Here is a 12,185-nt window from a genome sequence, read left to right as displayed (position 1 = left end):
GACGACCCCGACACAAGAGCCGCGGGAGGTGGGGCCGTAGTTGGAAGCGTTGTCGTGTCAGGGGATAATGTTGTCGGGCGTTTTGTGGTTTGCGGCGTCTCCGTATCAAGTGACGAGGAACCAGAGTTGTCGTCATCATTCCAAAAGGTCCAGTCGATGCCGTCCGCAGTCGTAAAACTAGCCATCGCAACGAGCAGGGCGAGCGCTACCTTGAGTCGAGCCATTGTAGAAGGCAACGATCAAGTCTGGCGAGGGCTTGTGTGGGGTCCGGCGGAATGAATTCTTTTCGCCGCTGGCGTGGAGCGGAAATCGGATCCGGCCTGAGTCATCTGTAGTGGTGTCCGAATTCAGCCGACAGCCTTCACGCCTCGCCATCAGGCAAGCATTGCAACCCTGTGCAGATATCGGCTGCGAGCCACCACGGGATGGTGATGGACTGCCACTGAAACACGGGAAGCTACGTTTGTTGACTAAAAGCCTTTGAAGATATTTTGACCAGACAGCTGGTGGAAAGCCCTTTGTCCGCCCCCGTGGCCGTGAATGCGTCACGTCGTAAGATAGGGGTGTCGGTGGCTTGGAAGCCATGCATTTTGTGCGTTTAGTTAAGGATACATGTGCTTTATTCTTCAGAAGATTGCACGATGATAATACACATGTACTAAGTACATGTATGAAAATGAAACTTGGTGGGATCACAGTGCAGTATTGTATCATATTACCGGTAGTAGTAAGTTTAGTAGCTTACAGATATTCTACGCAAGCAGCGTTTACGCGTCACACATGGTGAACATAAACCACTCTAGATCCGGCGTGTCAACTTGAACAGCCGAACCCTCACAATTGGCATTCGCACACAACAGCTCATCCAGATGCCATCGCTCCCAAACCTGGGATTCCTTAGCTGTCCGCATGGCAGCCAAAAAGCAACTGCACACGACAGATCTCTGCTGTGGGTCCTGTGCCGTGCATGGTGTACAGGCAAACCGGAAGCTCTTCTCTTCGTGCCCGCTTGCCCGCAGCAGGTCCCGTATCCTCTCAGCTGGACGATCTATGGAGAACACAGCGTAGCACCCAATCACGGATTGTACATGATTCGAAGGCACTGTACATGTAAATTTTACATTGTAGAATGCTGAACGTCCGGCGACATTTCTGTGTTTGCTGCAGGCGAAAGTCCTCTTCGCTTTCAGAGCGTCTATAATATCCATATTTATTGAAACTGAAAGCACGATTTCTAGAGCGTGATACTGTAACCACGAAAGCCGCGCGCTACTGAGGTTCGATACCACGTGGAGCTGCAGCGGGTAATCCCAAATCGTTCTATTCGATCAGTATGACGCTATGTTGTACCAAAAACTGATGAAACTCCAAATCTAGGGCGCGAGCCCCGGAACTTCTCTGTTTGATCGACGGTCAACCTTGGCATAACTTTGGCTACATTGGAACAACTCACCGCACCCTAAAGATTTGGAGACGAACGAGCTGTTCGCTTTGGATTTGGACCCCATTCGCGTCCATGAATACTTCCTACATGCATCAGCTTGTCGAGCGCACATGTGCATTAGACTCGTGCCATGTATTAACACATAAATAATTGCACATTTTCACTGCAAATTTCCTTTGGCAAGTCTACATAGTTCAAGGTGCGCCAGGATGGACAGCCCACACGAGTACAAGAGTATGCAATACTAAAAAGTCTTTATAGAGTTGCAAGTGTCTGCTACCCACGGCCCGACGATCTGTCGACTGTTCGTGTCGACAGCTACTTTCGAAGTACATGTATTATACTACGTGTACAATACTGTACGGAGTGGCTTGCGCTCACTAGGCTACATTCTGTGAGTTTCTCTGTAAGAATGCGTGCGGTGACTTTGAGTAGTCAGAGTTGTCGTGGCTGAGCTAGTTTACCTGCTCCGCGAGCCGTCCATCTGTATATAGTATAGTACTGCGCAACTCTACAATTTTATCATTTCAGTCGAGTAGTACTACTAATTTGTATATAATATAGTATATACAAATTACTATTGATAGTACCTGTAAACCATTTGTCGAGCGATGCCGTTCCTGCTATGTTAGTATTAGTTTCCAAAACTGAGCAATATTTTGATAATACTAAATACGTAGCATGAAGGCAAAAATGCTATATGACCTAGTAACTTGATATCGAGGCCCCCCTGGTCGGCACCAGCACGCCAGTCGCCGCAAATGTGACAGTGCTCATACGCAGTTGCATGCCAGCACAGCTGATAATTTTTTTCAGCCGTGATCTCACTGAATTATGTTTACAATTCTACAGTATTATTAGATCCTCTTCTAGCTGACGTTTATTGTCGCTTCAATCTCTAGATGACCTCCTTGAGACGCCCGTGGCACCCACAGTACGAGTGAACCACCTCCTGTGCCAGGAAGACCAAAAAAGCCCGGACGCCAGCGGTCGAGGTACAGCGTCTTGCCTCCCAGCACTTTGGTAGTCGACGTCCACGTTGCGTTCGCCCCTGCAGCCACATCGACTTCGTCAATCTTGTCGCCTCCAGACATGATATTAACCGTCACATCTTTTGTATCTGTGCTTGTGAAGTTGATGATGACCGCACCGTCACCCTTCTTGGCCCAGGAGCTCGAGCTTCCTTTGAAGGCCCTCTGCAGCGTGTTCAAGCCAAGCGTAGCGGCTTCGGTGCCGTCGTCAATCTCGCCCATGAACTGCGTGGGGCCGCACACCGTCTGAAGGTACTCGGAAATCAATGTTGAGAGGTCTGTGGGGTCAATCATCGACGAGGAGAGAGTGGAGAGACCGGTATCGATCCATTTGTACGCGGCCGCTTTCTCATCCAACGAGGTGCCGTTGTTGCTCTTGCCACTCTTGACGAGGTCACTTATAATAACGCCGAAGGTCTTACGCAGCAATTCTCTGGTTTTGTACGCAGTCTCTTCGCTGGTTTCGGAGGCCAAATGCTGCATACAGTTGTTCGTAACGATCGGGATATCGTAAAGAACCAGGTCGGACTCGCTGACCTTCAAGCGGATCTCATCGTCGGATATGTGCGGATTTACTTCTCTGTATTCGTTCACAGTCAACCAGACACGGTCTGTCAACGACTTCATGTCGCCTCCGCAGCTCGAATTCTGTTGCATCGCCGTTTCGAGCGACTCAATCTCACCCTCCGTGATCTCTTCAGCGGCTTCCGTGAAGTTGGCTCCCTTGATGAAGGCCCGGAATCGCCCCCAGCTTGAGATGATATTGTCGTCGTAAGTGAGGGCTTGCAACAGCATCCACTGCGTGGTGGCCAACACGATCTGCGAGAGCCGAAGACCCGAGGGGATGTCCTTCCCCATGCAGGCATAGATGGCCATGGGTATATCCGTGACGACGTTGTTTGTCTGGTACAGCATCAGTAGCAGCTTCTGTTGCGAGGTCTGCGGGTCTTCCGTCTTCACGTTGCGAACGTATCGAATGACACCTCTCATCACCAGGAGCAACTGGTTCGTGCACTTGGCAGCCCACGTGATCTTTTTGCCCAGTCTCGCCAGTTCACCGAACACACCGAAAGTGGCACTACTTAAAATGGCCATGGCCAACGCGGAGACCTTGCTGGCGACTTCGAGACCACAGTCGCTGTTCTGTCGGATGCATTCCATGCCGCACTCCACCGGGAACTCGATCGGACACTCCGTCCAGCACGTGTTGGTTGCCTCGTTGCGGTCGAAGTTGCTCGGGCATACGTCCATCACGTGGGCTTCGCGATAACATGTTGTGTCTGACGAGATACTCCATGGGCCCACCCAGTTGCGGTAGGTCGACGTGACGGTACTGATGGCCGTGGCAGGGGTAGCATACATTTCCAGTAACGCTGCGCTGTCGAACGTGGCCGTCGTGGTTGCTGAGGGAGTTTTGGTGGTCATTTCAAATAAAGAGGATGCCGATGAACTGGCTGAGGCCCGTGTTGGAGGCTCCTTTGTGTCCTCGTCCAGTGATGAGGAGCTCGATGTTGAACTCATATCCTCGTTGTCCCGGAAGGTCCTGTCGATGCTCTCTGTACCGGTGATGCTGGTGAGTACCACGAGCAACACGAGCACAACGCTTGATCGAGCCATTTTACCGCTCAATGCAGACGTTACGAAGCTTGATTGAGCAATACGCAAAATGAATTGGTCGCGCCGTTCATCGCTCGCATTTCGGGGGCATGTGGGGGCTCAGGGCGGGAGGTCATGTGGCAGCGCACTCGGATCGGATCTAGCCGAGCAGGCTTCGTCCGGGCCAAGGCATCGTTGGTCCCCAGCCGTCTGAAAAATCCAGCACAACACGGATCCCGGGCAAGCCCAGCACGGCGCTGCGCATTGTTTAACGGGGGATGGTGACCAGGATCTGCCAAAGCTGAATTCTGAAGACAAGCGCAGTGCAAGCTCACGCTTACAGACTCGAAGCCGATTGCGCTGTATTGCGGCCACGCGAATGCTGGGAGTCTTCCTCGTACGGCGCTGCACTCAAGTCGTACGGCACTGCACGCAGAGCCAATCTCAAAGGCGTTCGGCTTTCCCAAATGGCAGAGGTGGCGGTGGTTCCATCGCGCCGTCCATCCAACTTCACCAGAGCGCATCGAGACTGCTGCACTCTTTCATTTCATTCGCGTTGCTTGGATGCTTCTTGGGCCCACTTCAAGTTGCCACGGTAGTCATTGGTTTGATGAGCATTGAGCGGACATAAACCACCCTAGTAGCTGCGGCTTGACAACGTGGACAATCCGTTAGTTGTCGAATTGAACCGTACCTTCCCAGCCGTGAAAGACAGCTAGGATATGTACCGGTATGCCTTTGCCAAATACCTGGCTCCGGTAGCATGGCCGTACGGAGTCCTAGACTCTATCTCCCGCCAGCCAACGAGTGCGAGCGAACTCTACAACCATTTTTTCGCTTCCCGTAGCAGCTCCTGTACCCTCTCTCAATCGGTAAACGCAGCACCCAATCCACATTGTGCATGCACTTCGAAGTACTACTAGACAATTCCACACACTTGTATCCATTCTTCGAAGGAACCCTCTCCGTTCAAGCAACGGTAGCAGAGCTCATCCAGTTTTGCACTCGATCCAATACGAAACCAGGTTGCAAACCGACGCAGCGCAAGGACCCCACAACAACGACCAAACGAAAGTTGCAACTGATGCAGCGTGCAGTGGGGAAGCATGAACACACCAACACACTGCCACGCCAGATTAGGTGTACGTTAGCCCGTGACGCGCGTGCCGTACAAGGGCGACGGCATGTATGAATACTGCTAGGACTATGTAATAGAGATGATGGACTTTGAAGGCCAGCTAAGGGTTTCCCACCCATGGGGCGGAGGCAAACCTTATTCTGGTTACGAGTGCTTTTATCCTGCGCTTACATTTGCACTTCAACGGGGGGAGTACAGTTCACCACCTTTCGCCATTATTAGCCAATCAAAAGAACTTGGCTTGCATTACATGTGAGCAAGCAATGCTTATTTAACCCCCCATTAGGAAGAAGAAGATCGCTGAAGGGGTCCCGAGAGCTCGTTGTTTGCTGTTGAGGAGCTACCCGCCACATCCAAAAATGCTATACTTGGCGGCCCTCCCAGCGTGGACGTAAGACTTGAGGAGAATGCTGCGTCGACTCGAGAGCTGCTCAACGGATGTCTCGTCACGAGACCTGCATGATGAGACTGAGCACCGTCCAAGTTTGCTTCAAGACAAGACATAGCAGAAAAGTTTACTAGTGTCGCTGTGTGCCTATCTGGAGGTGGAGAGGGTTGCATGGTGATAGCCGGCTCAGGCATTAGCCCTTTTGGACTCTGTAGACTACGTACCTATAGGACGCTCTTCGGGGAATAATGGTAGGTAGCTACCAACACACTCTAGCTCACATTAAGTTGCGCGTTTAATAGTAAGTGGCCACCTTTGGATGCTTTAGGGACCCACAGTACCAATGAGCCACCTCCGGTACCAGGAATACCAATAGCATCGTCGCGCCAGCGGTCCAAATACAACGTTTTACCGCCCAGCGCGGTGGTATTTGAAGTCCACGTCGCAGTTCCGCCCGCGGAAACAGGAACTTGGGCAATCTCCTCTCCTCCAGAGTGGATATTTACTTTTACATCTTTTTTGTCGCTGCTGGAGAAGTTAATAATGACTGCACCGTTGCCCACCCGTTTCCATGAGCTGGTGCTGCCGTTGAACGCATCCTCAATGGTGTTCAAGCCCAGCGTGGCAGCTTCCGTGCCGTCGTCAATCTCTCCCATGAACTGGGTGGGGCCGCAGATAGTCTGGACATACGCTCCGAGAAGCGTCGAAATGTCCAAGTCGTCAAACCCGCTGGTGGAGAGCACATTGAGACCAATTTGAAGCGCTTTGTAGGTGTAGTGCTGCGCCTTCAGAGTGGTGCCATTGTTGCTCGTTCCCTTTGAGATGAGGTCGTTGATGATGACTCCGAACGTTTTCCGTAGCGTTTCACGAGACTTGTACGCTGTCACCTCGGTTGATTGTTCAATCATCAGCGGCATGCAGTTGTTGGTCACCATCGCAACGTCGTACCGAACGAGGTCCGAGTTACTGATCTTCAGACGAACGTCGGCGTCGCTGATATCGGGGTCCTCTTGCCTGCACTGCTCTACAGTCATCCACGTGCGATCCAGCAAGGACTTTAGATCAGCCCCGCACGTCGAGTTGGACTTCATACCTGTCTCGAGGGACGAGATGTCACTCGAGTTGAGTCCATCGGCAGCCTCGGTAAAGTTGGCACCTTTCAGGAAGGCCTTGAAATGGTCCCAACTCGAAATGATCTCGTCGCCGTTGGCCAGAATCTGCGAAAGGATGTACTGCGAAGTCGCGAGAACGTATTTCGACGTGAGCAGGTTTCCCGGGACAGTCCACCCCAAGCAGTTCGTGATGGCAATGGGTATGTCCGTCACAACATTGTTCGTCTGGTACAGGATCGCGAGTAGCTGGGCTTGAGAAGTCTGTGGGTCAGAAGTCTTGATGTTTCGAACATATCGAACGAGTGCTCTGATCACAGTCATCATCGAGTTGGCACACTTGACAGCCCGTTTAATGCCCTTCCCGATGTCCTCCAGCTTTCCGAAGATGCCCATAGAGGCGGCATCCAGAGCCGTCACGGCGATAACACTGACCTTGTTGAAGATCTCCAGCTTGCAGTCGTCATTCTGGCGGATGCATTCCATGCCGCACTCGACGGGGTAACCGATCGGGCACTGCGTCCAGCAAGTATCGGTGGCGTCGTTGCGGTTGTAGTCCGTCGGGCACGTCAGCATGATGTGGGCTTCGCGGTAGCACGCAGCATCCGATGAAATGCTCCACGGCCCCACCCAGTTGCGGTAAGTTGAGGTGACTGTATTTATCGCCGTGGCAGGAGTAGCGATCGAGTAATTGGCAGTGACTAGCGCTGCGAGCGCCGATGAGCCTGATGCTGCCGTTTGTTCAGCGGCGAGCGTAGCAGCGAGCGATGAAGATCCGGACGTTAACGCCGGCGAATCACTCGATGGTGCCAATGAGGGCGAAGGCCCCGAAGGAGAGGCCTGGGCAACAGGTGCCGTGGTTGATGACGAGTGGATCTCGGTGGCTTGCGACGAAGCTTCCGACGAATCGTCATCGTCATCCCAGAACGAAAAGCTGAACTCGGCGGTTTCGGAGGCAACGGAGGTCATGGAGATCAAAACCAACAGGAGGAAAGTCACCCATAACCGATTCATTCAAAAGCTGTGCAGTCGATCTGGTGATTCCTGTTGCTGGTGTCGCGTGTGAGTCGGAGGTGGCAAATTGCACTATGAAGTCGTTTTGTAGTTCTCGTCTTGTCAGTCGATTCCTGTTTGCCGAGCCGGTGCCATTTCACACAAACACAGCTGAGGTAAGATGGAATTGGGCCCTCGACTTGCGATAGTATGGCTGCGGTAGCCTTTGCCTCGAAGAAGGGGCAGCGAGACTGCACAAAATGATCGTTCTGCGTGACAGCATATCGTGCCTCGTAAAGTACATCTGAACGAGGAAGTTGAAACACCATACCACGATGTCAGGAGGTCGTGCAGCATTTACTATTCTAGAAGGGAAGATAGTTTGGAGACGAACATGGCTACGCAGTTGTATTCCTCGGCATTGTGTCGGTCGTTTAACGCGCAGCCGTATGCAAGTGGGTTTAACGGTTTGCCACCGGAAAAACAACCATTTCGTTGTACGAAAAGTGGCTTATCCAAACAATAATATACGGTATGCGTATGCAGCAATGCTCGTTCCATTGTAATCAGGCGATGTCACCTGCAGGATATGTTTTGGTGCAGTCGCCGCGTCCTTGGCATCCGTTTGAGCCGGTGCACGTTGACACAGTGAGCGTCGACGAACACTTCAACGTGAAGATTGGTCGCGCGACTGGAGCTAAGCTGTAATTAGCCTTTTCAAGCTGTGCTACAAGAGCTGATGGTCTGACGTGCAGCCGGAAAGAGATGCCTTCGTAGAGTTGCTACTTCAGCGATCGAAGCAGGCTGTTCAATGGAATGCGCACACAGGTGCCCGTACATGTTCAAGCATCGCACTGCGCTGAGCGCAGCACTGCAATTTGCAGGGGTTGAGGAGTGGTTGAAGTGCCGACCGAGAGAGTCGGAACGTCAAATCCGTTTCCGGTGCTGCTTCCAACAGTATCACCAGCGTTGGATATCGGTTTGTTGCTCGCACCGCCTCATAATACGCAACGTCTCTGTAATCACTACGAGCACGAATACGTGCACTGCTCTCGGGGCATCCATTTATTAGCATCGAAATGAATGACAGTCATAAGCAACGTGCGCTTTGTAGAAGGCGCCTCCCGTGGTTTTCCGAGAAGTTACGGCCGGCCGGCCAAGCGACGCATACCGGTAGATATCTTTTAGCAGATCGAGGAACAGCAGCATGTCTGAAGTGGAGGAGACGCTCGAACGTATCAAGAACCACAAAGGCGTGGAGGGCTACGTGATCGCCGACCGCAATGGCAACGTGCTGCGTCGCCATCCACAGATGCAAGTGGCCGAGGCAGAAAAGTACGCGCTCTACATGAAGGAGCTCACCACAAAGGCTCGAGGCGTCGTACGCGACTTGAACCCCAAGAACGATCTGGAGTACATGCGTGTTCGCGTCAAGAAGCTCGAGTTGCTCATTGCGCACGGTGAGTCTAGAGATCTAGGACATGTTTCCCTCAGTGGTGATGTCGCCTCACACGCTTCCCGTTGTCACTTACAGAGAAGGACTTCCTGGTCGTGGTCATCCAGAGATGGACTCCAACGAGTGGATAAACTCCAAGCCTGAGCTCTTGCCGGTACGCCACTCACATCTACAGACACCACCACGAGTCTTGGACTGCAATTCTATAATTTACTCCAAAATGCGACGCGTTTTCATCTATCTTGCTTCATTTTCACGCGGAAGCGGTGTCGCTGGGGCTACGTGCTAGTCGCTGAGTCTCCAGGGCCAGCATCGCGTCCCAGGAACCCTTAGAAATGTGTCCTTCCCCGCGACTCAGAGCCACCAGGCGAGCGAGACGCAGCCAACGGTGCAGGTCTTCGAGCTGCAGCACAGTACGCATAAAACACCATTAGATATCAGAGATCAATTGGCGCCAAGCAGAAAAACGTACCGCCACTTTTTGCTGCGACTTGCGGCACTCCACGTAGTGCTTTTCGGCCATCTCAGCCTCTTCGTTTCCGATGGACACTGTGAACGAGCGCAGCACGCTTAGGAACAGCCGGAAACACTCTAATATCTGCTCCTCCGGCAGCGACTGTGCTTCATCTGCACCATCCGTCGCAACAATAGGCACAGCTGCAGTCACTGGCAAAATACTCTTCCCCTCCGACACGGTGACAACTGCCACGTCCTGCGGGAAGTCCATATTGTAAAAGTGGAAGTCGTACGGCAGGAGCATCTTGTCAATCAGCGATTGCAGCGCCGCAATGTTCTTCACACCTTGCTCATTCAGTTGTCCCGCAGTCAACGCCGTCTCGTTCACCAGCATGGTCGTGCCATTCGCCACCTGCAGCACACCGCCCAGCAGAATTTCTCGGTCGTAGTCCTTGTGTGGCATGAACCTGGTCGAGTTCAGCTCCTTCAGCGACAAATCCACACGTGCCACCATGGGCATCAGTGACTTCAGCGCCTTTTGGATCGCTGTGATAAATGTATCCTTCTGTTCTGCAGTCGACGAACTTCCCAGTGTCAAGCTGAGCGACAAATTGCCCAGCGGCGTCGATGGGTCCGCTCGCGAATACACGTGCGACAGCAGACCCAGCAGCAAGTACTCAGCAGCGAGCCTATCCCCGCGCACAGCCTGTGCCAAATAGTCAACGATCTGCTTGCGCATCGCGGCAACGTCCACCTCTTGACCGAGCTTTTTCCACTCTTCCTGACAAAACTTGGTCCTGGAGTCGTTGCTCTCATGAATCTGTTTGTAGAACTCGCCGGACTCGTGGGGGCGCACGTGGTGCACGCTCTGCAAGCCACTGACATGGCAGCAGTGCAGTACAACCCCCGATCGGCTCTTCCGCTGCACCTCGTCGATGCAGTCCGAGATCTGCAACTCCTCGAGCTGCTGGGCACTTAGCACGTTCTCGGCGTCGTCTTTCTTAATGTCAGTGCCGGGCACCATCAGGTCCAAGATGCCCACGAACTCGAAAGCCTCGTTCACCTTGAAGGCGTCCAGGGGCGTGTCTTTGTACTGGCCGTCGTAAACGTAGATGTTGACCGCCTGGGGCAGCAGCAAAGTGTCCTCCGTCGTCTGCTTCTCCTCGACCGCTTTGGGCTTCTTTGCATGAGCCTCCTCGTCCCCCTCATGTCCTCCGTCATCCATTTCCTCGTCCACCGCAGCGCTGGAGCGCTTGACGCCCTTGCTGACGGTAGTTGAAGGACCATCATTCTCACTGCAGCGACCACCACTCTTGTCAACCACCGAAAAATATGCGCGCGTAGCCCAGTCACTCGCATGAGGGGAAAGAGTGACCGTCAAAGGCACCCGCTCCACCAAGCCTTGCTGAGTCGCCAGCTGCACCAGCTCCGGGTCGTGCACGTCGCGCACCACGCCGCGGAACTTCAGTGTACTGCCATCGCGGTACTTGCCCAGGCTAAATGCCGCCTCGTCCAGCACGGGCACAGCTGACACGTCGCGCGGAGCCGCCAGCAGAGCCGACAGGTTCCGCATTTTTGACAAACTAGTATTTTTGTGCTTCATTTTATAACCGCCTCTACTAGGTACGATTTGCGAAGTTACCGTACTGGTACATTTCCTTACCAGTTTACCCAGAGAAACACCATTTTGTGCTGTTTCTCTGGGCGCGTTCGTTTCTGCCCGGTTGAGACAATGGAGACTGGTGCTTCGATTTGGACATTGCTGCTGCCACGGGTGAGTATGTGGTAGCTAACCCCTCAGGCACGTTCTTCCCGTCCACTCCGTGCCAGAAAAAAATAACTATGGTTCGCCCCGCGCGGCTTTCGCCGTGTGAAACCCACATCGCGGGTGGGCTGGTACTCTCTCCGATCGTTAACAGATTTGTCCCAGGGAGGATGAGCGAGTCAATGTAGGCATTACAGTGCGATTTGCCGTGTTAACGACAACTCGAATTGCCTTGCCATTGGCAACTTGCCAAGTCTCGGTGTTGATGAGTGTTTGAACCCGGACGGGGATGGTAATGCGCAGGAGCTCGAAAATAGCGGAAAGCCGCTCGATCTCCAGTCGAGAAAATGGTTCTGCTCGGCCGTCGTAAGTTACAGCCCGTAACGCTTGCACAACCAGCATTGAACAGCGTCCTTTAGAAATACCCACTCTGTACCCTGTCAGGTCGATTTTTCCAACGAGTTCAATTCACTATTATAATAATAGCGCTCGTCGTGCGATCATGCTGATCCCACCACCGCGCTCTAACTTACAGAAAGCTGTCTCATTATCTACCATATTGCGTACATGTATGATGCACAGCACAGTGCAGCAGATGAGCCTCGGGTCAGCGGCAAACATCGCTCGGTAAGCAATTGTTTGTTTCGCTGGTGTTTATGATCCACAAAGAAATGTGTGTCCTTGTAGGGGACGTTAATTAAGCACCATTGCGCCAAGTGTCTCAGCGATGGCTATACTAGTATCATAGGCTACATGTTGTACCAGCATTTATACTAGTACTGCATTAATAGCGCAGGCTCCGACCGTAA

At 52.7% G+C, this 12,185-nt stretch overlaps 2 protein-coding genes across 2 annotated transcripts; one reads left to right on the top strand and one right to left on the bottom strand.

Moving 5' to 3' along the window:
* Positions 1-8,906: 8,906 nt before the first annotated feature.
* On the top strand, positions 8,907-9,286 carry KRP23_5475 (Dynein light chain roadblock-type 1; the record flags this gene model as incomplete). Its single annotated transcript, XM_067890544.1, has 2 exons — positions 8,907-9,159; positions 9,234-9,286. The coding sequence occupies 2 exons, from the start codon at positions 8,907-8,909 to the stop codon at positions 9,284-9,286; spliced, it is 306 nt and encodes a 101-aa protein (XP_067747083.1).
* Positions 9,287-9,408: 122 nt separating this feature from the next.
* Positions 9,409-11,184, bottom strand: KRP23_5474 (Mini-chromosome maintenance complex-binding protein; the record flags this gene model as incomplete). Its single annotated transcript, XM_067890543.1, has 2 exons — positions 9,409-9,558; positions 9,628-11,184. The coding sequence occupies 2 exons, from the start codon at positions 11,182-11,184 to the stop codon at positions 9,409-9,411; spliced, it is 1,707 nt and encodes a 568-aa protein (XP_067747082.1).
* Between the last annotated feature and the right edge of the window lie 1,001 nt (positions 11,185-12,185).

Source organism: Phytophthora ramorum (genome assembly GCF_020800215.1).
Source record: "Phytophthora ramorum isolate Pr-102 chromosome Unknown Phyram_PR-102_s0004, whole genome shotgun sequence".
Taxonomy (NCBI): Eukaryota; Oomycota; class Peronosporomycetes; order Peronosporales; family Peronosporaceae; genus Phytophthora; species Phytophthora ramorum.
This window is presented reverse-complemented; position numbering and strand designations above follow the sequence as displayed.